The 26,388-nt window shown below is 34.8% G+C and overlaps 1 protein-coding gene across 3 annotated transcripts in view; it reads right to left on the reverse strand.

Annotated features, from left to right (window-relative positions):
• The window catches only part of Lama4 (laminin subunit alpha 4), a 139,674-nt gene that overhangs the window by 19,709 nt on the left and 93,577 nt on the right, over positions 1-26,388 (reverse strand). For all 3 annotated transcript variants that reach the window (XM_058574377.1, XM_046429937.2, XM_046429939.2), the window contains exons 15-28: positions 23,989-24,130; positions 23,285-23,381; positions 18,838-18,954; positions 17,091-17,270; positions 13,143-13,282; positions 11,136-11,309; positions 10,360-10,505; positions 9,760-9,922; positions 8,778-8,911; positions 7,693-7,864; positions 5,023-5,154; positions 3,302-3,444; positions 1,847-1,985; positions 1,252-1,389 (exon numbers count right to left, since the gene is read on the reverse strand). In XM_058574377.1, the coding sequence (XP_058430360.1) occupies positions 1,252-1,389; positions 1,847-1,985; positions 3,302-3,444; positions 5,023-5,154; positions 7,693-7,864; positions 8,778-8,911; positions 9,760-9,922; positions 10,360-10,505; positions 11,136-11,309; positions 13,143-13,282; positions 17,091-17,270; positions 18,838-18,954; positions 23,285-23,381; positions 23,989-24,130 (2,017 nt within the window). The remainder of the gene's footprint in view (positions 1-1,251; positions 1,390-1,846; positions 1,986-3,301; positions 3,445-5,022; positions 5,155-7,692; positions 7,865-8,777; positions 8,912-9,759; positions 9,923-10,359; positions 10,506-11,135; positions 11,310-13,142; positions 13,283-17,090; positions 17,271-18,837; positions 18,955-23,284; positions 23,382-23,988; positions 24,131-26,388) is intronic.

Genomic DNA, 26,388 nt, shown 5'->3' on the forward strand with positions numbered 1-26,388 from the left:
TCACTTTTTTTTTTTTTTTAACTTACAGAGGCAGAAGAGATTTCAAAAAGCAGAAGTTACTTCTTTTTCTGAATTTGCTTATTGCTTGTCTTAAAATATTGGCAGATAATAATCCTGCTTCTCTTTCCTTACATGGGCACCAACTTCTGTCAACCCTCAGTGCACAATTTCCTTGAGTTCGATTCAAAACAAACTACTTTTTGTGAATTAAAAAACCCTGCTTTTTAACTAATCAGGGTAATCTTAGGCAGCTTTGGGCACAGAAGTCCAACAAAATACTTTGGAAAAATTCTCACAGATGCAACCTACTTAAATTAAATTGAATGTGAATGTGATGGATATAAAGTTGCTTTCAAAAATTCTGATCGGGAGCATTAGTATATATACTAGTGTGACAGCACTCTGAGATACATCAGTTGGATCTTAGGGTCACCAAACCTATACATATTTTAGTTTTATTCTTGAAATAACATCTTTATATGCTAAGCTCAAGCATATTAAGAAAAATTCAAGAACAGGGAAGTATATATGTTCTTTTCTATTAAGATTAAATCACAGATGTGTTTCTTCATAATATAGAGAGGTTCTTACCATTTCCTTTTTGAGCCATGAATGCTTTTGGGAATTTGGTTATACATATGGAGTTCTTCATAAAATAATGTTTAAAAACAGACTATTCAGGAAGAAAGGAAATCAACTATATTTAAATAGTATTCAAAATTTTAAAGCAATAGATCTGTTATGGTAACATATATGTATGTACACACTCCTTGATTAAGGCATTAAATAATAGGATCTAGTAGAAGACCTAATTACTTCTAAAATTGGAAGTAGCTATGAACAAAAATTATATTTGCAAATATCTATCACAATTGTAACGTGAAATAAATTTATTTGTGATTTCTTTTAGTGACAAAGTCACAGGTACTGCTAACACTATTGTGGCTTGTTGCCATGTTTATATTTGAAGAATGATAAATTTTAGCTACAGAAAATAAAGATATATTTTTTACCATCCATATCCATGTTCACAGACTCCTTAAATTCTCTTCTAAGCAATGGGTCTGTGAATCTCAGGTTAAGAACTCCTGATGTACAAAACAAATAATATTTTACAATATCTGAAATGTGACATTCTGCATGTGTCTGTGTAAATCAAAATCTGAATAGAAACTCACTTTTAATAAAAATTCGTTCATAGTTCAAACACTTATCACAAAGAAGTTTCCTAAGGGAACAACAAATACTTACCCCCGAAGCATAATAGAACAGTAATCCATTTGGTTGTAATGTTTGGAAATTAAAACCTCCTTCAAAGCCATCAAAGAAAGATATTTTCTGAACTGAAGCAATGAAACTCTGTCCATTGAAATATGCTCTACGGGATATCTGTGTGCCAACAAAAGTGAATGTAATAATTTATAATTGTAAATGCTTATTATGTCAATTTCTCATATAGAAAGGGCCTTACTCACTAGTTTCTATATATTAGTTCAGGGTTTAACTTATGGTTTGTGGTGGCATTCAGGCATGCCAGCGTTCCTTCTGTATTCTTTTAAGGGATGTGGTTTCTGTTAGAAATTTCTTCACTTTCCTTCACCCTAAGTGATTAGTGATGCTCAAGCAGCCTGTCTGAGCTTCAGATGCTCCACCCACGAAAACTTAAAGCAACTGCACAAGTCACAGAGGAGCTTCACAGCCTTTATAGCTTAATGGTTCTTCTTTCTGCTGGTGGCAGAAAGAAACTCAAGATGTACCTAGGATCTCAGAAAAGCTAAAAGGGCTTTTCCAGCTTCTGAGATTCTGTGTCTATTTATTTCAAAGCTTTTGACCGAATGGTACTTACAAGAGAGTCTTCTGGGCATCCATAACCAACTCCTAGGGTTTCTGTCTGCTCTAGTAAATTGAAATCTTTCTTTTGGAACTGGAAACCCTTCATACATCCCCTGAAATTGATATCTAAGGGAAGGTGTGCCCTTAGGGTCCTGGAAAAGAAAAGGAATCTCCACTGATATGGTGATAATAGTGACATTACCCTGCACACATAGGCTATGCAATTTGAGTTTATTTTTTTATTTTTTTTTTAAATTTTTTATTGTTGGTTGTTCAAAACATTACAAATTTCTTGACATATCATATTCCACACTTTGATTCAAGTGGGTTATGAACTCCCACCTTCACCCCATACACAGATTGCAGAATCACATCAGTTACACATCCATTGATTTACATATTGCCATACTAGTGTCTGTTGTGCTCTGCTGCCTTTCCCATCCTCCACCCTCCCACCTCCCCACCTCTCCCCTCCCCTCCCCTCCTCTCTCTCTACCCCCTCCACTGTATAACCCTGAGGGTCTCCTTCCATTTCCATGCAATTTTCCTTCTCTCTCCCTTTCCCTCCCACCTCTCATCCCTGTTAAATGTTAATCTTCTTCTCCTGCTCTTCGTCCCTACTCTGATCTTAGTTACTCTCTTTATATCAAAGAAGACATTTGGCATTTGTTTTTTAGGGATTGGCTAGCTTCACTTAGCATAATCTGCTCTAATGCCATCCATTTCCCTGCAAATTCTATGATTTTGTCATTTTTTAATTTGAGTTTATTTATAGTTATTTGTAATGGCTTTATAATCATTCATGTTCTCAAGCTTTCTTTGACAAGAACACAGCAATGTCTAATCTTTGCCTATTGAGGAGTTTTATTTTGACTCAAGACAACTTGTTTACACCTTTATAGTTTTCAAAATCCATTAATTTACATTATCACATACAGATTATGTAATACACACACACATACACACACACAGTGCCCTCTCAGTTTTATAGTCTCTGATTCCATTAATTGACTACAGTAAGGTGAATTTTGAATACACTAGAATAATATTTCAGTATACATAACTCACAACCCCTTGGATAACCTGAAGATAAGTATTTCAGATACTATTAGAGCATTCAAAATCAATTAAGTTTAAACCAAAAATAATTGAACACAATGCTTTTTCATCTTTATACAATATACATGTTTTGCTCTTGTCAAAAGAAATATTGCATTATATTATATTCTAAGAGCAATGCAATAATTAAAATAACCTTTAAGTTACATCTATGAGATGCTAACTTAGGGAGGTTATAAGAATGAGCTGCAGAGGACCTACAGGTATATGAATGTGTGCCTGCACCTAGTAATGCATGTAAAGGTAGCAGGTAGGGATGCTTACACCTGTTACTGAACTTCTTCTGGATATTGAATACACATCAGTATATCATTAGAAACAAACAGCTATTTAACTAAAAAAAAATTACCTGGATTGTAATATTTCTGGGGGAGCCCCTCCAATGAATATATCTGTAAAAGGTATTTTCATCTTTTCATTGTCCATGCTCTTGACATGTCGTCTGTCAACTACCAAAATCATTTTCTTGTCATTGTGGTAAATGATTGAGATCTGGGAGAAACAATACAGGAAGTCTCGATTAATTGTTTAATTATCAGCATTTTGAAGACTTCTGTATATTATAATTATGCTGGCTGTAACAGCTGGTCTTCCTTGTCCTTGTGCTTGTTTGTTTACACCATAGGTAATAGGTTTTCCTTTCTTACTCACAGATACAAAAACACTTTTATAATCAGCAGTTCACATTTCCTTTGGAAGGATGCCTATGTGAAGAGGGATTGGACCTAAGCAAAATTTTGCCATGAGACTTATTTTCTCCTGTCCCTTCTGAAGGGATTTGGGAAAGGACTATAGCAGGTGCCTTCTTCTTCTTAAAAAACAAAACAAAACAAAACAAAAACAGCTTTATTGAGGTATAATTGATAAACAAAGAACCACACATAATTAATTCAGTGAATTTTGCACATAAGTGAACACCCATCAGAGCATTATCATAAGCAAGGTCATAAGCATAGCCAACACTTCCCAAAGTTGTGCTCCCCCCAATTTTATTTTCCTGTGTGTGTATGAAGCATACTTAACATGAGGTCTACCTTCTTAATTTTTTTTGAGGTACTGGTACAGGGTTTCATGCATGGTAGGCAAGGGCTTTACCATTGAGTTATACCCCCAACAACGAATTTTGAGTTATTGTTAACTATAGGTCCTATGTTAGCAGATTTCTAGAACTTAGTCATCTAACACAACTAAAACTTTGTACCTATTGAACAGTTCCTCATTTTCCCTACTGTCCAGTCTCTGGTGACTATTTGCATTCTCAAGTGAGTGTGTTCTAGATTTGAGACTGCACTTTAACAGGTGTCATTTTTTTGGGACACATTGAGCTATTCTAATGAATAGGCAAAAATCCTAGTCAGAGAAATAGTTAAAATCTTCTTTTATTGGGATCCATCCTTATGAAGGCTATGGACTTTGAACTAAAAAAGGAAATATAACTTCTTGTCCTCCCCTCCATTTTGGTTCAAATTAAAAGATATATTATGTTTATATCTGCATCATTAAATTTTATATTTAAAGTTCTTGTTAACAAAAATAGATGAAGTACATTTTTAGTAAATTGTAATTGTGGTACAAGACCCAAGAACATTCTTTTTAGGTTCTCATTTAAGGAAAACCAGTATTTTCTAAAATCTAGATAATTGGCTAAAAATGAAATTCTATGTTTATTTAACTACTTTTTACATTTAGTGGGGCTCAAAGTTTAAGTAAAAAAATGGCTTTGTATCTATATTCTAGCATGTTCAACAAATGGATAGAACTCTGTAGGTGCTCTATTGTAATTAAGTTATTTAAGATTAACCAGGAGTCTTTTGGTCAGTGAAATAATCAAAAGGAATATTTTGGTGACTCTTTTATTAGAAATATTGATATGACAAGAACAACCAGTCATTTAAAAGCAAATATTTCCCCAGGTTTGAGTAGATGAGGGCTCTTCAGTCACTCTTTAGATGTGAAGTTTCACTTTAATTACTGTCTTACCTGTCTCATTTGACCATTTGATTAGATCAATAGCTCTAGGTACAAAAACCCAGACCCAAACTAAAGCCACCCAAACTACAACTACAGTACCTCATGGTATTTTGCATCGTTAATTTGGGCTTTCTTCAATGTGTCTTCAAGATGCACAGGACCGGTGCTGAATCCAAAGTCATAGAACACATGTAGGTAACCATTGCGCATTTCCAAGCTGAAAAACATGCTCTGCAGAGAGAAAGAAGTTTTAAGATGGAATCATCTGTTATCATCAAAGTACAGTCAGATTTAGCTGAGTTTGAGATGTAACATTAAATTTTTTAGTATTGACATTATTGAATTTGAAGGGTCTCATGAAATTCTTAAGAAAAAAATAATACTTCCCTATTAGATATTTATTTCTCATGCTAATATACAAAGTATTAGTATTTACACACAATTTAAAATAACAATCTTCTTTCATTTTTATTCTTTTTTAAAATTTTTTAATATTTATTTTTTAGTTTTCGGGGGACACAACATCTTTGTTTTGTATGTGGTGCTGAGGATCGAACCCTGGCCACACGCATGACAGGCAAGCGCGCTACCGCTTGAGCCACATCCCCAGCCCTTCTTTCATTTTTATTCTACTTTAAAAATTAATGAATGAAGCTTTAAGTCTATATCATTGACCTTTTAAAAATTTCCAAATAGTAGAATATACTATGATTATTCAACTGCCTTGTCTTTTGAAAGCTGTAACAGGTTAAAAGATGCAGCTGCATTCATTTTAAGACGAAAATTTGTAATAATGAAAAATAATTTCAAGATATGTTGAAAAGAATCCTCCTCGCCAAATATCAATTTAATAATGATAAAAGGCAAAGAAGGCTATTTCTGTATTATTTTGACTCACTGGATTTATGTAAATAAATATGGAATTATTATACATCTGGACCACATGATATTGAAGAACCAAAGTAATTCTGTAACACTCAAGTAATTTAGTGGTCAGCTTTGTTTGTTTCAGAGAATAGTTTATACATAAAAGAATTCAGTGAATTTGAAAGTAAAGTATTGTGGTAAATTGCCATTCTATGGAAAGTGATCTTCTGAGTGGAGTTTGAGTATTCCTGATAGTGTGGAAAACAATCCATTGGGGTTTAGGAAGAAAACATTTCAACTTCTATTTACACTCATTTAAAAAACATTCAGAAAGAAACAAATCCTTGATATTTAATGCATGAATTATTGGTCCTAGACCCTCATTTCATTATTTTACCAGACTTACATAGGATTCATGTGGTCTGTAAGGCTTCCCAGGGAAACTTCCACACTTGAAGGGTTCAAGGTGGCCTCTCACCCACTTCTAGCCTATTATAATTTATTGCAGTTTATCTGTTCCTAGTTACATGGATTTGTGGGTGATAAGACTTAAATGATAGAATATTTAAAATCATGTTGTATCTAGATACAGAAAATATTTTGGGACACATAGATGTTTGCTCATTACTTCCTGCAAATTACTAAAAATGTTGCTACATTTAAAGGGTTACACATTTTTTGTTATAAAATGAATTATTCTAAATTTGAACTTCGTGATGACAAATGTCTCTTAGTAGTATAACACCTAATTATTTTTTTTTAAAAAAATAAACACACTTGATTTGTCACACCAAGGCAAGGGTATTATTTATGAAGAAAGTTATGATGTGGAAAGATGGCTTTTAAAAAAGATATTCCATAATTTTTCTGTTGATGATTTTGTTGATAAAAATAACTTAAACATTTCTTTCTATGAAATACTCTCATGTCTGTATTATTAAAACATTGGTGTGGAGAAATTTCAAATCTGTTTAAAAATTTTTGGGATAAAGATTTTCACTGGCTTTGAATTCTTTCATTAAGCTTTGCAAAATGATACAATATATAATTAACTAGCAAGAACTGACATAAGGAAAAAGAAAATGTTCCAGCCAAATTTCAAAGACTACTTTTGTCATTTGGTAAATGAGATTGAAAAACTGCATATGATTTAGTAGGCACAGCTAGTGATACGTGTCTCACATTTTTTATTTTTGTGAGGTATTTTCTAGCTATGACAGCCAATAAAATTTAGTATTGAAATAAACTGACTTTTGAATCACTATATCACAAAGAATTCAACAAGAGTTTAAAAAATATTTAGCATACTTAATTACATCATTTTCACTAATGTTGCTATTAAAATAATCTTTAGTGAGAGCAAAAGTGTCTTGGTATCGTTAGTAAAAATATTAATTTAATTTTGTTGTTATTTTAAATATTTTACCAACTTTTATCTAATATTTTATCTTTGTATAGTTTGTTAGTTTGTTTTTAATTACTACTTTGAAATGTTTCATGACATCTGTATATTGTAATCTATATCATTTATAAAGGGTACACATACACATATATATGTATATGAAGCAGTCAAGCTTTTTTAAAAAAGCCAACTGAAATATATGATTTGAAATGTCAGAAGGCCACTGTGAAATTTCTGCATATACTGTGACGTTCTAGATCTTGGTGCTGATTTTTCTGTATTTTTAATTTATGAAAGGGCATATCTAATATACACCCCAAAGTGTAGCCTAGGGAAATACATTCCAGGGGTGCTTACATACTTCCCTGAAGAAAAAAAATATAAGATTTTCTTTTTTTTAACTAGAAATTTGGTTTGTGGCATGGCACACTCAACCTGGGAAGGTTCCTGGAAACATGAATTGCAGAGAGCAAAGGAAATAAAGAAGTTATTTTACTCACTCCATTGACCATCAGGAGCACAAGGCCGTTGTCAGCTGGTGTTCGAACTTCTATGTCAAAGCGAGTCACCTGGCCAAATTTTCCTCTCCTTGTGATGTCCCTCACCACAGCGTAACTAGAGCCATCGAAGAAGTAACTGGCAGCCCGACTCTGAGTGAAGGCCAGTTTATCTCTGAAATGGAAGTTCAGGGTCGGATGAACATTATAGTTTAGTTGGGCTTTTCAGGTGAGACCCTTTTAACCCACCCATTCTCAGAGCATCTTCTGTCACACAATATATGTATTCTGTGATACAACATTTTAAATGAAGTTCTGTTGTCCACATGGAAAAGTACTCATAATGTTATGGTTTGGACATGAGGCGTCTCCCAAAAGTTCACATGTGAGCCATGTGAGACAATGCAAGAAGGTTCAGGGAAGGAATGATTGGATTACAAGAGCCTTACCCAATCAGTCAATTAATCACCCAATGGGATTAAATGAGTAATAACTGAAGGCAGGTGGGGTGGGGCGGGTGGAGGTGTGGCATTGGGTGCTTGGCTTTGGGGCATATATTTGTATCTGGTGAGTGGTGTCTCTCTCTGCTTCTTGATCAGTATGTGAGCTGCTTCCTTCTGCTATACTCTTCTGCCATGATGTACTGCCTCACCTTGAGCCCCAAGGAATGAAGCTGGCTGTCAGTGGACCAAGACTTCTGAAACTGTGAGCCCCTATATAAACTTTTCCTCTTCTACAGTTGTTCTGGTCAGGTCTTTTAGTTGGAGCAGCGTAAAAGCTGACTACAACAAGTAAAATAATTGTTTTTAATGGATTTCTTCTCCACGCTATGCCCTAAGAAAACTGAGGTCTCCAGGGAAATTCCAGTTTTTCATATCATAGTTTCAAACTAGTGAACACTTTAAATACTTGTATACACTCCTCTGTGGCAGAGAAAACTCAACAGTTTTTGCAAACATGACTACTGTGTGGTTTCATAACTGTTTTCCTCAAAGAAAAGTTTGAAAACCTGCATATTGACTCATACTTGTCCTGTTGCTGGGCTAGCCTGACTATCAAAGTCTTTGGTACCCTTAACTGTCTCTTACCTGGCACAGGGCACTGACTTGGAGGGATCCATATTATAGATGTGCTTAAAGTTGTACAAGCTGATCACATCATTATTCAAAGTGGCCAACTCCAGGCAGCCAATGAAGCCAGGCAGATTTAAGCTGGCTGGGAGCTGTGCAAAAGACAGATAAAGTCAATTACCCCATGGTCAAGTTTCATCCCAACTCCACAGAACAGGCAGTGAAATTAAACACACGTCAAGAGAGACCTGCCCACTGATATACATATCTTGTCTAGGCCAAGGTTTGTGTCTACTCTCTGAGAAATCATTTAGCTAAGCAGTGATATGTCATTTATATAGATCTTAGCAGAGAAGGTAGGATTTGTTGAATGTAGGCTATGAAAATGCAGCATATGCTAGACAATGAATTAATGATAAAAATCGATCCTCACACCATCTCTGTAGGGCAGGTGTTCCTGTTCTCATATAAAGAGGGGGAAAGTAATTTTTAGATTCAATAATGTGCCCACGGTAGTAAGAAATAGTCCTGGAATGGAAATCCTAGATTGATTTCCACTCTTTTTGGGCCTTTCCTTTATCCACCCTTCAACAGGTCTCAAATTCTCCCCAAGGTCCTACTCTCTCTCATCCCATACATTTTATCTCATGCTTGTATTAGATAACAGAGTTTTTGAAATTGCCACATGCAAAGCTGAAGACTAGATCCAAATCATGGTGACACCACAAGGCACAGACACTCCTTTAGCAGCTGGGAGTAATATTAGTCACCTTTACACATATCAGAAAGAAATTAATTGATCTTCAAGTGTCAGAAATAGCATGAAAGCATTTGACAGTAAAAATATAGGTGGCAGAGACTCGTAGATCCTGATGTGTAATTCTAGTACCCACTGAGCCGGACTCTCAAAATGATATCAAGCTTCTTCCTTGTATCATTTTAGGTTTTATGGATAGAAACTGTAGATTTTTAATAAGTCAAACTTAGGTGTATAGCTTACCTTGAAGTTTGAAGGCACCCCGCCAACATAAAAGACAGTGTCCTCAGGGTCCAGATCCAGCAGGGAGTCTTCTTCAGTGAACTCCCCCTTTTTAATAAACTTTTCCTCTGCTGTACTACTCAGACTTGGGACTGTCAAAAATACCTTGCCATGTTTCCCTACCCTGTTGAGAGAAGGAATATTCACTCTTTCTTAGCCTGATGATTTGTAGGAAATAGGTTCTTAAGGTCAAAAATGTTAATGTTCCTTCATCACAAAATTGGTGATTTGATTTTGTTACATTAAGAAACACCTATAGACTATTAACTATTAAGGGGAAGGGGAAAAAAGACATTCCATTCTTGGGATTATCTCATGGAATGGCCAGGTAAAATAATAATAATAATCAGATTACTATTTGGAAACAGTGACCATTTTTTCTAATCTTTTATTGTCCACTAAGGTGTTTGGGACAGAGTATAGAAATAATGAAAGAAAAATGAGCAAAAAACAAAAGGAATAAAATGCTATTTATAACATCCACAGGAAGCCTGTTTGAGTATATTCAACAGATTTCTTATGAAATGTTTATATAAGCTGTGTGTCATGGGTTCATTTTACCTTTCGATCTTGACAATGCTGAAGTAAGAAGGCCAGGAACTGACAGGCTTGGAGTCAAGGGGAATCTCCACATCCTTAGCTCCCAAGTTGTAAACGTATACCAGGTTATCATTTTTTATTGCAAGACCCATATACTCTTTTTTGGCCTGAAATGTAAAGAAGTCACTTAAATAAAATTTATATAAATGAGTATTAGCAATTTTCATTTTTTAAAAGCACAATCAGCAACCCTAATACTTTGGCATACACAGCAACTTCTGGTTGGAATTATCAGCCAAAGCTTCTACTAGACTGGGCATCAGCTCTTCTCAACCCAGCTTTCAGATATTGCTATGTCAGATATTGCTGTCCCTGTGCTTGCTCTAAGTGCATCCTGGACAGGAAGGAAAGGAACTGCATGCTTGTGGAGATTTGATGGCTTCCAGGAGTGTACTAATGTTGTCAGGCTAATCAGGGATATGATGCATCCTGACAATGCCGATTGCTATATGTCTACAAACAGGAGTCAGCAGCAAGCATAGTCTGCTGTTATTCAAAAAGCCTTTGAAATGCTTGGTTCAGACTTGTCAGTAATGTGATGCTAAAAGAAAACAATCCCAGAAATATCCCTTGTAGTGAAGGAACCACTTTTCTCTTAAATCAGTACTTCAATCCTGCCTTAAAATAATTTCTACTTTTTGAGTTTCCCGACTGTGAATTTCCACCCCCTAGGTAGCTTTGTTTTAGTCAGAGAAAAAGCAATTTTCTTTTTCCATATCCCCTCCTCATGCTCTTACCTTTTTGCTTCCAAGATACAGAATAAACTGATCTGTGGTTCCAGACAGTTCTGGCTGCTTAACAGGAGGCTTCATGTACAGGCTTAGGGATGTGAAGGCCTTTAAGTCGTCCACACTGGCTTTGGGGTGCACTTCTACAGCTGACTGGCCATCGAACATCATGGAGACTTGAATCTGGAGATACAAAATTGTTCTGTTAAAAGTACTCTGCAGAAATGGGCAGAATGCTTTTCTGTGGTCTTCCCTCATTTCGGATGGAGGCCTTACAAGACTCCTAAAATGTATTCAAGAATTATTTATAATAATTATTTATAATAATTATTCATAAAAGGAGCATGGGGTGAGTCTGTGAGGCAACACCCTTGACTGCACCTGCACAGTCTGGAGGAGTCTAGACACAGCTTCTCAGGTTTGCAGCCTGGCTGTGCCACTTACTACTAATCATTAATGAGTTTAGTTAACTCTCAGTTTTTTCATCTGTAAAATAGGATAATAAATCTGCTGTGAGAATGATATTACACATGTTGCAGTCCCTGGTTCTATCATTATGCTACTGGTAATGACAAATTCCTTAGATGTTTCTTATACTGATTCTTGGAAAGGCATAACAACAAAGCACTGTTTCAGCTCATTTCTAAGAGGCCCTATGTGATATGCTAAACTTATCTGATTCATGGGAGATTTTTGAAATATTCAGAAATCGATGGACTGTGTATACTCATGCCATTTGTATAAATATTTCTGAATAATTAGATGTGTCTACCTCAGTTAACATTGATTTGGCTGATGCTGATAGTGTCAGAATCTCTTCCTAAGTGTCTAGAATACAGCTGTTCTATGTTGCCAGTTGAGTAAAGATGAATACATCTTAATATACTATCATGGAGTTGAGGTCTTTTTGTAAAAATGGAGAGTCTGAGCAGGAGGTGTGTCTACAGAAAAAGCCCCTCACTTTGGAGAATGGGTAGATTCCCAAGGGTAAGGCCCAGATTCTCTTTAGAAAATGGTTTTAGGTAATTAAGACCCCAAGGTTATACTCCATGGATATAGTGTTATGAGAAATCACTCTCAGAAACCTAGCCATTTAAGATAAACTTTCTTTGAAGTGTTCACTGGGATATACAAATAAGATAATTTATGGTATAGGACTATTTATCACTTATCATTTAAAATTTGTATATATTTACCAAGAATAATCTTTATCATTATAAAATACTTGATTCCTTGTTCTTCTTTCTGTCAGTAATTAGGGCCTATAGTCTGTTTAAGCCAATTCTTAATTGAGAAATAAAATCATATAATTTGGTTGTAAAGAATAAGGCTGGTCTATAGATCAATTAAAAAAAATAAAAACAAAAAAGGGTCCAAAAATGAATGCTACTTTGCCACACTGAATACATTAATTGTCACATGGAGATGTGTCCCTACCAACACTGGCTTTAGTTATCTGCTTGCTAGATTGCTTCTGTGAAAGTATCTCAGAAGAGGGTCCCTGTTGAGTTTCTTTCTCTTAGCTGGTATTGTATGTGAATCATCAGTTAAGCCTGCAGAGTGGGCAATAAATACTTCACATAATCTATGTTGTACTAGAGAATTTCTTGAAGAGGTAGGACAGATGGGCAAGATTATCCCATATGCTAATTGCACTAAAGGGCTGTTAAAATAACAAATGATAATGATATTAAATTGAGTATTTTTTTTTAATTGGGGCTTTCTTGATTTGTTATATTAGGTTTGTCAAACTCTGTGGTTCTTAATCCTGGCTACAGATTTAGAAAAACCCCAGGAGCTTTAAAAAAATACACGTGTTGAGCCCTTCATCTAGAGATCCTGATATATTGTTCTGAGGTTAAGATGAGGAATTGGCTTATTTTTCAATGGGATTCTAATGAACAAATGGGACTGAGACCTACTGAGCTGGATAATATAATAGGAAGATTCCAGACCCTGGATCAGCATCACGATCTCATTATCACCAAGTGACTGATGACTCCTTTCCTAAGTTACCTTGCTGGCGACACTCCTGGTCTGAGCAATGAGCTCTCGGATCCTCTGGATGCTGGCAGAAACATTGCTTACAGGGCGCTTCTGTTCAACTGTACGAAGCTGATCCAGGAGCTGAGGGACGACCTCTGTCAGATTTCTTACTGCAACAATAAAACGTTAATCACTTGAGTGAATGTCTCAATATTAGGTATATTTCAGGAATCAAGTGAAGAGACAGCACTGATTACCTCTGGCAGATCTATAACAAATTATTTTTTTAAAATATTTTTTATAATAGATGGGCATAATACCTTTATTTTATTTTTCTGTGGTGCTCAGGATAGAACCCAGTGCCTCATGCATGCTAGGTGAGCGCTATATCAACTGAGCTATAATCCCAGCCCTATAACAAATTATTTTTAATCCTACCAAATTAATAGTAAATCCCAAAGCATAATCTGTTTCTATCTTGTCACATTTGTAGTACATAGTGATTTATAAGTTGAATGTGGGACATGCTAATATATACTGTAAATTCCTAAAGAGGAGGACCCATGACAACCATACTGAAGTTCCTTTAATGATACAGCACAGGTTCTGCTTGCATTTCTAACATAACTTGATACGACTGAAGAAAAGGATTTTCATGAGGTAAAAGGAGGTAAAAAGGCTGTTTTCCAGGATGTCTGTGCATATATCATAGTGCTGCTACTGTCCTGCAGAGGCAGAACTGGACAGAGGAAACTAGGTGGCATCCAGAAAATGGCAGCTGTGCCAAGTTGAGTGTGGGCAGCTATGGTCTCTGGGCCCAGACAAGGGAGATTCTGCAAGCAGACCTTACTGATCTTTTTTCTTTTTCTTTCTAGGCCTGGAGCTCCTGGAGAACAAAATAACATCTGGTGTGGGGGATAGCAAAAGAGGACTTGGCTGGGATGGGGCACACAATCCCCAGATCTAGCCTAGTGTGGCTGTGCTTCCTCCCTGGAGGCCTATGACTGATCATATGCAGTTTTTTCCTCCCTTGGAATGCATAATGCACACATAGAAAAGAGCACAAGTCACAAGGATGCAGCTTGATGAGAGATACCCAAACTATAGAGGATGGCACACTTTTTTCAAATTTTCAGCCACTGAACAGTGATTCTTAAAGTATGGTTAAGTATCATCAGCCAGTATCATCAGCTTCACAAGGAACTTACTGGAAATGCCAATTTTTTGACTCATCCCAAACCTGCTGAATGAGGAATTCTGGGAGTAGGGTCCAGCAACCTGGGTTTAACAAGCCTCCAGGGGATTCTGATGCACACTAATATTTGAGAACCACTGGACCAGAGAATGAATATTTTCTTGTGTATTCTCCTGCCTAAGGGCAGGACCATGGTCACTGAGCATTAGCGGTAGGGCAAGAGCAAGCCTCTGACTAGAGCCAAACTAAATTCAGATTGAGGAGATATGTCAATGCAGGTCAAGGAAACATCACTTCTTTGTACTTAGGACACAAGGTGTTTCTCCAGGATAAGGAATAAAATTAAGAAAATAATAGCAATTCTCAGTTTATTGTGTTGATTAATATAGAAGTAAATATTTGTTGTTTGGATCACTGACCATAATAGCCATTTTATAGCATAAAAATCTTTAAAAATTAAAAATAATAAAGTAAATGAAAGTGTTATATTAAATTGTGGTTGTAGAATTTTATATAAGACAGGGTACCCCCCAATTCTCTCAGAAAAAGAGAGCTAACTTATAGTAGAGTCTTTAAAAAGTCTCTTATATTATTGTAAGCCATTTCATTCACTTTGTTTTGAACCACAAATAGCTATTTGAGGAAAACATAGTATTATGAACCAATTTCAATTAGAATTGGTTCTGGATTCTTATTGGAATCACATGATAGGACTGATGAAAATGGAGAAAAATTAACACAGAACAAATATTCCTGAAGCAATATTTTGAAAAAAATGTAATGAAAGATTAAAATTTAAAAGCAAGTAAATGAGTGGTCACATGGAAGAACTCATGAATATATACTGAAACTATGATATAAAAGCCATTTTTCTGTTATAGTAATGGGTATTTGTAAATTGTGATAACATTTCTAGTGATGGACAGATCTGACATGAATTTCTAAGGTTGTTTCTAATTTAGATTCAAACATAGGAAAAAAGAGTCTGTTATACCGTTTTGAAGAATGGCTCTTAGAGAATGACTAAAAGTTCAGTAATAATTTATCATAATATTGATAGACATTGATATTTAAGAGGTTATGAAGATACTGAATAAAAATGTGAGAATGGAAAAAAATTTCCCAAATATTATATGATTTTAATAATCATGTATAACTGAAGGTAAACATTAAAACTGGAGGTAAACATTAAAATATTTTATTTTATGCTATAAAATTGCACATTCGAATTGGCCAATACCTTGTTCTTTTTTTTTTTTTTCACCACTTCTTGAGTTTTATTTTTATTTATTTATTTTTTTTTTTTGGAGCAATCTCCAGAGAGAGAGCTAATGCAGCTTTCTCTGGGTCATCTTTTATTACAATTTTTCTCATCATTATAGATTCAGAATACGTCATTGATTATACAATTTAAAACTCTGCCAAGACATGACATTTCCTTAACCATGATTGGGGGTACAAAAAATGTAACATTAATTTACATTTTTCCAGGATATGACCTTCAGTTATATAATTATTAAAAGTACAGAATCATTAATAAAATATGTCACTAATTTACATTTTTCAGATTTTCCCAAGATTTACTATTTTTCCCAAGATATATTATTTTCTTTTTTTTTTATTTTTTATTGTTGGTTGTTCAAAACATTACATAGTTCTTGATATATCATCTTTCACACTTTGCTTCAAGTGGGTTATGAACTCCCATTTTTAGCCCATATACAGATTGCAGAATCACATCAATTACACATCCATTGATTTACATATTGCCATACTAGTGACTGTCATGTTCTGCTACCTTTCCTATCCTCTACTATCCCCCCTCCCCTCCCCTCCCCACCCCTCTTCTCTCTCTACCCCCTCTACTGACCTTCATTTCTCCCCCTTGTATTATTTTTCCCTTTCCCCTCATTTCCTCTTGTATGTTCTTTTGTATAACCCTGAGGGTCTCCTTCCATTTCCATGCAATTTCCCTTTTCTCTCCCTTTCCCTCCAACCTCTCATCTCTGTTTAATGTTAATCTTCTTCTCATGCTCTTCGTCCCTACTCTGTTCTTAGTTACTCTCCTTATATCAAAGAAGACATTTGGCATTTGTTTTTTAGGGATTGGCTAGCTTCACTTAGCATAATCTGCTCTAGTGCCATCCATTTCCCTGCAAATTCTATGATTTTGTCATTTTTTAATGCAGAGTAATACTCCATTGTGTATAAATGCCACATTTTTTAAATCCATTTGTCTATTGAAGGGCATCTGGGTTGGTTCCACAGTCTTGCTATTGTGAATTGAGCTGCTATGAACATCGATCAATACCTTGCTCTTAATGGAAAGTTATTATATTTGGTTATAGTCAGTATTTTTTGGAAGTAACATGCTTTACTCAGTTAAGGAAAAAAGCAGTTGTGTTTAGTAAAAGCAATGCCACTTAGAAATTTTTCCTTAAAAAGAAATACTATTTTGTTAAGGTTATTTAACATTTGATTGACCTTTTTTCACTGAAGATTGGTCTTACATTGAAAACAATTGCTGCCATTATTTCATATAGAAAAAAATATAAGTCTATCTACTGCTTTTTATATATATGCATACACACACACAAACACACACATGCACACAGGCGCATAGATTATAGATAAAAATTTTCTCTTTTTTAAAACTAAATTCTACAATATTCCAAAGCAAAACCCAAATGAAATATAGTGTTTCTCATCAAAAGGTGTGGAGAATTTAATGAGCAATATTTTAACTGAATCTGATTTTCAAAATATCTAAGTGATACATATACCTGCATCTCTAGCAGAGTCCACCACAGTGTTATAAGCAGAAGAGTCAAAATTCTGAAGATTCTGTGACCAGCTGGTGAGATTGTTAGCCATCGGGGTGGTGGCCTGTTGGACCTCCATGGTCGTCTTGTTAGCTTCTTCGACAATCAGCTTGGACTGATCCAGGTGCTGCTGAGCATCACCTTCACACAAAGCACAAGGACACGCATTTTGCAGGCAGCAGGACATTTGTTGGAGAACATTAACATCCATTCAATCCATGGGATGAAACAGACTTCAAATTTGAGACGTTAACAAAAACTAAGATTTTTAAATATATGTTAATGATGGTATAAATGAAGTGTATAAGAATATTTTAAACAGTATTAACGAGTTCAAAAGATTACTTTCTCATTAAAACAAAGTAGTTCACTTAAAGAATTTCAAATTAAAAGGTAAATTAAAAAAACAAAACCTGACAGTGTTTCCTTACATTAGAGAGCTGGTGAGAAAGCCATAGAAAATGCAAATGAGATCTTAAATTATAGAATGTTTGTGTCTGAAAGTCATCATAAATATCTCTATGGAAAAGTATTCTTGTGGAACACTTTTGTCATTGAGATAACAATGCATTTAGTACAGAACTAAATTAATAAGAAAAGGTATTTTTGCATAAGAAAATCAAATTTCAAGAGTAACATCCCACTTTTGTTTAAAAATCATTACATATTTAAAATAAAATAAGTTTACAATAATAAATTTTGCCTAGGTGATGAGATTATAGGTGATTCTTCTTATCAATATTTTCTTGTATGTATTACTTCTACAATAAAAATAATTAAAATCACTTAGGTGATGTTGCAGCTTCAAATTTAAAGTGAGGAAACATTTAATTCAACCTCCCACACTCTGGATTCTGATGAATGTTGGTTTGAACCTCGGATCTTGTTGGAGCAAGTTCCCTAACCCTGACATGCCTCTGAGTTTCTAAATATCTAAAGGCAGTAATAATACTTATCCCCAGTGAAATAAGGAATGTGAAACTCTTAGCACAGAACCCTGCTTATGGTAAGTATCAATAAACAGCAGCTCTGATGATGTTGAAGATGAAGCTTCTTAATGGACCACCATTCTCTGGGCAGGCCAGAGTTTTGTCTTATAGTACTGCAATACTGCTTCTTTTAGTGAACCACCCACAACCAGCAGTAAGGTCTTAACTTTTGCTACGCTGAGGAAGGCACATCTGCTTCCAATCACATCTTTCTAAAACACTACTGTAGTTCCAGATTAGGCAAGATGAGTGTGCTTGTTTCTCTATTTGACTTGTTGATCTTCCTGCTTATATGATAAGAATAACTTGACATATAACAGAGGGAAGCTGTTTACAGATGGGGCCAGAGAAATCCAGCAACCAAATTAGGGCATATTGTTAATGAGGATGAATGTTTGAAAGAAAGCAGGTTACCAAGCAGTATAAATAGCAGACACCATTAAAAATACATGTGCACACAGGCACACAAGCATGCCAGGAAAATATTCTCAAATTTAAAGCTCATCTCTGGATGTGGTGATTACAGCTTTTGCATTTATTTATTCTTTTTATTTTCCAGGTCAATTTTTTGGGGGAGGGGGTGTAATGAACATTGTTTCTTTTGTCATAAGAAAAAAATTAAAAGATTGACAAATAAGGAATCACCTAATCCTTTCTCAAAGGTTTCTCTTTTTACCAGTGAACAAACAGAAGAGACTTTTAAATTCTGTGATCCTTACCTCTCTCTGCTGCTTGCAGTCGCTTAACAGCATCATTTAATCTGTGTTTAAGGGCACTCTTCCTGGCCATGGCCCCGCCCACACGCCTGCTGGTGTCAACTACCGCCTCCTCATTGCCTGGGGAGAAGCAGCAGAAAAAAGTAACCAGTGGGTTCAAGATGACTGGAAAAAGGTTTTATTTCAAGAAGGAAAATCCTGATTTATACCATGGAGTCATCTGCAATATTCTGAATATGCTGGACATAGATCATTACTTTTGGAAAGTGGTATTTAGGATAAGAGGCATAGGATTATATGAAATTTGTAACCCTGGTTGGTAGTGACTAAGATGCCATCATGGCTATTATCTTTGGGAAGTATAGCAGTGCTATGCCTGATAACACCTAGCAGCACTCTGATAAAGAGCTGAAAAAAAGGAAATCAATTTATCTATATGATAATGACTGGTTTGGTTATACATAAGAACATTTTAAAAGTACTTTCAGTAAAATTTTAATTGATTTATAGCATACATCTATAAAAGGGCACACATTATAAATTCACAGGCTTATGAGTCTTCAGGAAGTGAACACAAAATACAGTTAGCTCCCATGCCTTGAAAAAAGGGCATTTATCTGCACCCAGGAAGCTCCCTGTGACCCTGTGATGACTGGAAGATGACCACTATTTTGAATTCTAACTCCATTTACTCTTGTCTGGCTTTTAACTCTATTCCAAAGGCATGACAAATCTTTTATATTTTTGATTTATGTAGAGTTAGAATAAGTCTTGATATCTCATAGTTTAAGTTTTCTATCTTTGTTTTCATTCTTCAAGATTATTTTGGCTATTCTTGACAATTGTTCCCTATTTCCATAGAAATTCCAAAATCATACTGTTTACACCCCCCCACACACAGTATTTTAATTGGTATTGTATTGCATCTATAGACAAATTTGGCAGAATTGTCAATTTTACAAAGTTGGATCCTCTTTTCAGTGAGTATGGTATTTACTTTTTCTTCTTTAGATGTAAACTTACTTAGATATTCTTTTATTTAGATCTTCTTTAGTCTCTTTCCGTAGTGTATTATAGCTTTATGTGTAGAGATCTTAGCTAACATCTTTTATGAGATTCTTCCTTAAGTATTTGATGCTACTGCAAATGGTGTTATATTAAAAAGTCAATTTCCATTTATTTATATAAAATTATCCTGACTTTTTTACATTCTGAATTGGCAATGGGTGTATCCTTGTTTTGTTTTCAATCTTAATGGAAATGCCCTTAATATTTTATTATTAATACATTTATTTATTATTTTATTATTCCTTATTAGATTATGGAAGTTTACTTCTGTTCTTGGTTTACTCAGAGTTTTTTAAGATCATGAATGAGTATTGTGTTTTATTACATGATTTTCTTGCACGCAGTGAGATGATCACATAAATTTTTCCCCATATTTTATAAATATGGTGAAATAAAATTGATGGTTTAAATGTTAAAATATCTGACATCCTGGAATAAGTTCAAATTGGTCATATAACAATTTCTATATATACTAGATTTGATTTGAAAATATCTTGATTAGAATTTTTATATCTGTAAGAGAATTTGGCTTGTATTTTTCCTTTTTTATATGTCCTTGTCAGGTTTTGGTATCTATATATTGTTGATTTTATAGAATGAGTTAGAAAGAATTTGCTTTTTCTCTATTTTCTGGAAGGGTTTGTGTAAGAGTGGTGTTAATCCTTTAAGTGTTTGAAAGAATCCACTGAGGAGTCTAGAGATTTCTTTTTAAGAAGAATTTAATTACTAATCAAACACATTATAAATCTCTGTGTACATACAGTTCTATTGGATCTTCTATCCTCAGTCTATCAGTTTTGACAGTCTCTTTCTTACAGAGTTATTCTTGAAAGTGTGCTTGGCACAGTCCCTAAGCTGGGGTTACCTTTGAGCAAATACAACCAGGTCATGATGTAGCATTTCTTTATTTGAAATGAAGGATCAGTTTTCCCTGTAATTCTTTGCTTATGTTTGTGCTTTATTTACTTTCAAAACCTCAAGAATTTATGCTTCTTACAAATTACAAAATTCTCGCCTTACTTCTCATTATAAACTGTCTTTTTCTCCAATGGGCTTGTAAATACACACTCTCTCATGGCGTACTTCCCTTTTTCTACTTTGCAATCTTGGTGTGTTTTGGTTTCTGTTGTTTTTTTTTCCCTCCAGATATGTGTATAATGGTGGTATACATATATATATATATATACATATATATATATATATCACCATATGTATATATCACCATATACATATATGGTAGCGCTTAATTATACTGTTACCAAGTATAGTGTACTAAGGACAAGCACTTCTTTTTATTTCCTCTGGGATTTGAAGGATTTACCAGAATTCCATGAGTGACTTAAACATACTTTGTAGTGACCATGAACCTCCTTTCCTTTTTTAAATTTCAATTTTCAAATATTGTGATATAAAACATTTTTCTGCTCTTCCTTTTGGACCTGTGACCACATAAAACACTGCCTGGAACATTGAGAAAAAAATATATTTAACTCTATATTTGGAACTTTTGATAAAAGTAGGATAAAAAATCTATTTGGAGCTGGATGTTTATAAAAAGAAATGTTTCATAAAAAGTGTGTCCTGTTTGGAACTTACTGTTACTGTTGATGATTGTTTCAAATAGCAGCATTCGGAGTTTATTACACATAAACTATTTGATATAGGTAAATAAAAAAATAGGAAAACTGGGAACTAAAGATTACTCATCATAGAAAATCACTTGGAAACGAATAGTAATCTGAAATTATAGAGTACCTCAGTAGATAATAATTATTTAATTAAAAAAACTAAATTTATGTCACTAACATTCCTATTATTAAAGGAGACAGTGGTATAAAGCACTGAGCCGCATAGTCCTAACTCTGGTTTGCCACCCCTTTTACAAAGATACTGAAGGGATTTAACCAAAAAAGATCAAGTTGAGTGACCATATCTGCAGAATATTTAAAAGATCCAGATGCAGAGAGATTTACTGGACATAAAATATGAACCTTTGAAGACATGCCATTCCCAGAGCAGAAAAGTTGTTTTTATGAGCTTCAATAATTCAATAGTGATAGGATGGAGAAAATACATTACAAATCACCAAGGAGAATAAAACATTGACATTACTGTGTCATGAAGACCCACATAGTCTGGTCTTTAAAACACAAGAAACAAAAATAACTTGTAGATGTGACAACAGTTATTTTAAAGTATTTTGCTGCAAATAGTCTAACTCATTACTGCTAATTATTTTCCAGAAAGTATGTTCAGGATTAGAATATAATAAATTAATTACACTTTTGTTAAGATTTGTTAGAAAAATTTAATAGCATTTTTATTGCATTTTTTTTACCTAGAAAATGTAAAAAAAACAATAACCCATGTTTGTAGTAACTAAATAGTTAAGTATTCCACATATGAAAATTAAAGTCCTTTTATTTTCTTTATATAATAGCTCTTTGCAAAGGGAAAAAAAAAGGGGAATGCATGGTTAGATTTGAGATTAATTACTTCGATAAAATTGCATGACATTTTCAGTTTGAAACTTGGCCTTTGATTGTAGGTGGTAGTTAAAAGTTAGCTAGATAATGAATTTCCAACCTCGTTAGTCAATGAACAAATATCCTTAGGAATGAATTCACTACCCAGAGATGAGTAATGTTTAGTGAAATTCTTAGCCATTCATTCAGTTGTTTTTAAGAGTAACTCCTGGGATTTAAAGTAGATGGAAATGACTTCACTTTTACTTTTCTTTCCCTATCCTACTCTTCACTGTGTTTGCTGTAGTTAGCAGATGCAAACACTGGCCTTTGCAAATGCTTGTTTCCATATGGTCATTGGGCTTGTCCTAAGTACAGTCAACTGTAAAACACAAACTACAAGAGAGTGCAAATAACCAGATGGCTTCATGGTTCCCTGTCATCCTAATCAGTGCTTACAGCGACGATCCATCCTTTCCTGGTAAAAATTTAAAAAGGCCTTCTGAATTGTTTAAGAAAGATTGTGTGCAACAGAGTTTGAATATTAAGTATATTTTATGGCATTATCTCCTTAAAAATTGGTATTTATGATATTTCTATTAATGGCCTATATGATTAGCAATAATACTCACCATATATCGAATAACTATATGTCTCCATATAGTTGTACAACATGGAAGCTATTTTTTGATCAAAATTTGTTTTAAAATAGCAAATCTTTGCTTTTTTTTGTAACTTGATTCTGGGTAGGAACTATTGATGTATTTTTCAGTTGTTACTTATTTCTTTTTTTATTAGCATCAGCTATAATTTTATTAACTCTTTAAGACTAGATTTTATAAATATCTGTCTATATGTATGAAAGGAGGGAAGCAGCTATCAAGCAGAAGGAATATAGGAAAAATGAATATATTTACTTGAATCTGCTCTTGCTTGCAGTTGTCTCGCATGATTGAGAAGGTTGTCACTTTCATCTTTATGGTAAATGATTTGAGTATCAATTCCACTCACAGCCTGCAAAGGAATTGGGTGGAGAGAATAAGAATGACAGCAGAAGAAATCAGTTTTTCATGGCTTTTGGATTTTAAATGTCAAATTATCTGCTAAACACCAAGCAAAAGTCACACAGCTTCATTTTCATAGCTCAAGGAAAAGGTCAAATGTGAACATGAGAAAACAATGTCTTTAGCTTTTCCAAGATAATTTTTTTTTTGGGGGGGAAATGCAGCAAACCTAGAACATTGTCTTGGTCAAAGCTCTAACAAACAGTTTGTCACATAGAAGTCACTCAAAAAATAATTTCAAGTTGAAAAAAAGCAGAATGCAAGCATAAAGCATGTTCTCTATCAGCAGAAACTAGTCTTAAGTATGTTTTCTTTGGGGACTTGGGCTAAAAAAAAAACTATCAAAGCGATTAGCATTTGCTGACTGTAGCACAGCACATCTTGAAAAACTCACAAACTGAAAACTTCATGGCATAAAATGGTCTTTTCTTAGCTTGCCTTCCCTTTCTGCCATTTTTACTTTGTATTGGAAGCTGAAGAGACCTCATTAGAAGGCAAGAAAGTCAAAGTGTGGGGAGACAACATATAAATGAACCTTAAAATAAGGGAATACACACATCGTAAATTCGGTCAGTAACATTCAAAGCGATTTCTGCTGTTTCATTGGCTTCATTAACGTAATTGGCAATATTTTCGTAGACGTTCGATGCATCCAAAGCCTTCTGCACCAGCCCATTCATGTCTGCACTGTGTAAATTCCTGTTAATAAACAAATGTATTATTATTTCTCTTTCTGATCTCCTTGGGAAATGGGGCCCCTGCCTTCTCCTTACCCATGTCAGCATTGTTACCCCCTCTTCTAAAGAGAAACTGAGGCCCTCAGAGAGGGGCCTTGCTTGCCAGGGGATACAATGGTTTAAGATGGTCTCACTCCTGAGCCCCTGTTGCATCCCTGAAGTGTGGGGCCCTAGCTCTGCACCCTCTGTCTCTGTCCTCACACATCATGCTCTCTGCCTTTGCCTTTCCAGCCTGTTTTAAGGTTCATTGAACATTCACTGAGTACCCATCACGCACCAGGTACTCTCACATACAGGGGCTAATAACCGTATGTTTGTTAAGGATTAATGTGAGGCATAATAGAGATGAAGTGTGTAAATGATTGACATCCTGCACCTGGCATCCAGTGAACTTCAGGTTTTATTATTATAAAACCTAAACTATTTCCTAAATTGAAATTGTAAACTGTGTGTATCCACATGATTTTTTTTGAAAAATACTTCTTCCTCTATGATATAAACTCTACTCTGACTTCCACAGCTTATTCTAATCACTTGTCTTAATTTCACTCAGACTTATATCCTCCGATTCCTTATTTTTTCTCAGTCCCAAACACTGATGACAGTATCACTTTATTTATCAGTACCCTCTGGAAGGTTCTCTGTGACCCATTCAGTATATGACATTGCAGATGCCATGCAGGGTGCTCTCTTCAAACCACCCAAACTACTGAGGTCAGTCAATTACTGCTCTGCCTTCTCCATCCCAGTGCAGTCCCTGTATGCCCTCTTAGGCTCTGAGCGACTTCTGTATTTCCTCAGCTACTTCTCTCCCTTTTGCTCAATTCCATCATCCTTCCATCTCCCTGTAGTGGGGAGCTATCTCCTTGTGTCTGGGCTTACCCATTAGACACAGTAGGAGCTCGAAAGAATGTTTTCTCTTTAATACTTTTTTAAATCAGAAGAAAGAGTGAGGATAATTATGCTAGTCTGGATACTAATGTAGTCATGGAGTTTTAATTTATTTTGTTTTATGAGAGAGGAACCTATCAAGGCCATGCTCAGTAGAGATGGTCCAAATACCAATGCTACTTGATTTCAGAAATGGCTCAGAGAGGAAAACCCAAGGAAAGTAGACAAGAAAAAAATTTAAAAGAAAAGGAATAAAAGGAACAAAAGGCTATAAATATCTATTAATATTTTAAGATTTTGTTGGCTAGAGTGGTAGAAATACCAAAGAGCTTGAAACAAAGCTTTTATTACTTTGTTTTTATCACCATGCACAAAACAGGTACTCTATCAATGTTAAGAAAAAAGTGCTTTTGAAATGGAAGCTTCTCAATGAATAATATTTGTCTTTGTTCGAGCACAACATGCAAATCATGCATACCAGATGTTGAGGGATATTCACATTTTGAAGGGGAGATGGCTATAAATTTGAATATTTCCATGAATATGTTCAGTCAGAGATATTTGAAACACAAAAGGGACTTCAGGGTGATTGATACTTTCGATCACATTTCATGTGAAGCAAGCAGTAAAACTTCCCCAGCGTTGCTCATGAACAATCTGCAGAGTGGCATTTGGATTAGGTATGTTTTGGGATCACAAGTAGGGGTGGTGAATGATGAAGAAAGCCATAGGATGGATTTCAAAAACAATATCCTACCAATACAGTATACTGTCAAAACCAGCATTTTACCTTAAGTTCTTTTTTTTTTTTTTTTGCCTTCTTCCAAAGCACATTTCCTGAATATAATACCATCCCCCACACCAAGAGTTTACATTCTCTTTCTCTTTTATCCATTGCCCCCTTCCCAGGAGATTTGGAAGGGTGTTTGAAAATTTTGGTAAATAGGAATAAAAAGGTGATGTATGTTTTGAACAGTAGTTAATATTGGCTCTTATTTCACTCAGGACCTTTACTGGTCCTTGTTTCTAACCACCTGATCTATAGTTGTTCTCTATAATGATCTCATTATTTACCTATTATTTCAGGGTCATGAATTCAATTCCAATCTTTCAGCACATTTCAATTAACATTAATTGAGTGCCCAGGGTGTGTGTGACTCTTTTCTAGATGCTGAGAGGAAAATTGTCAATTGATTTTCTCTTAATAGGTGTTGAAATCAAATAGTTCCTGCTGGGTACTGCAGAAAGACTAGAGTATTTACAAGAAGTTAGTTGTATTTCCAGCTTTCAATGAGCTTTACTTGAGATACTTGGGTGTAGAAAGCAAAT

The sequence above is a fragment of the Marmota monax genome, unplaced genomic scaffold (genome assembly GCF_021218885.2).
Source record: "Marmota monax isolate L192 unplaced genomic scaffold, Marmota_monax_Labrador192_F-V1.1 WCK01_AAM20220418_F8-fsc00276, whole genome shotgun sequence".
Lineage (NCBI taxonomy): Eukaryota > Metazoa > Chordata > Mammalia > Rodentia > Sciuridae > Marmota > Marmota monax.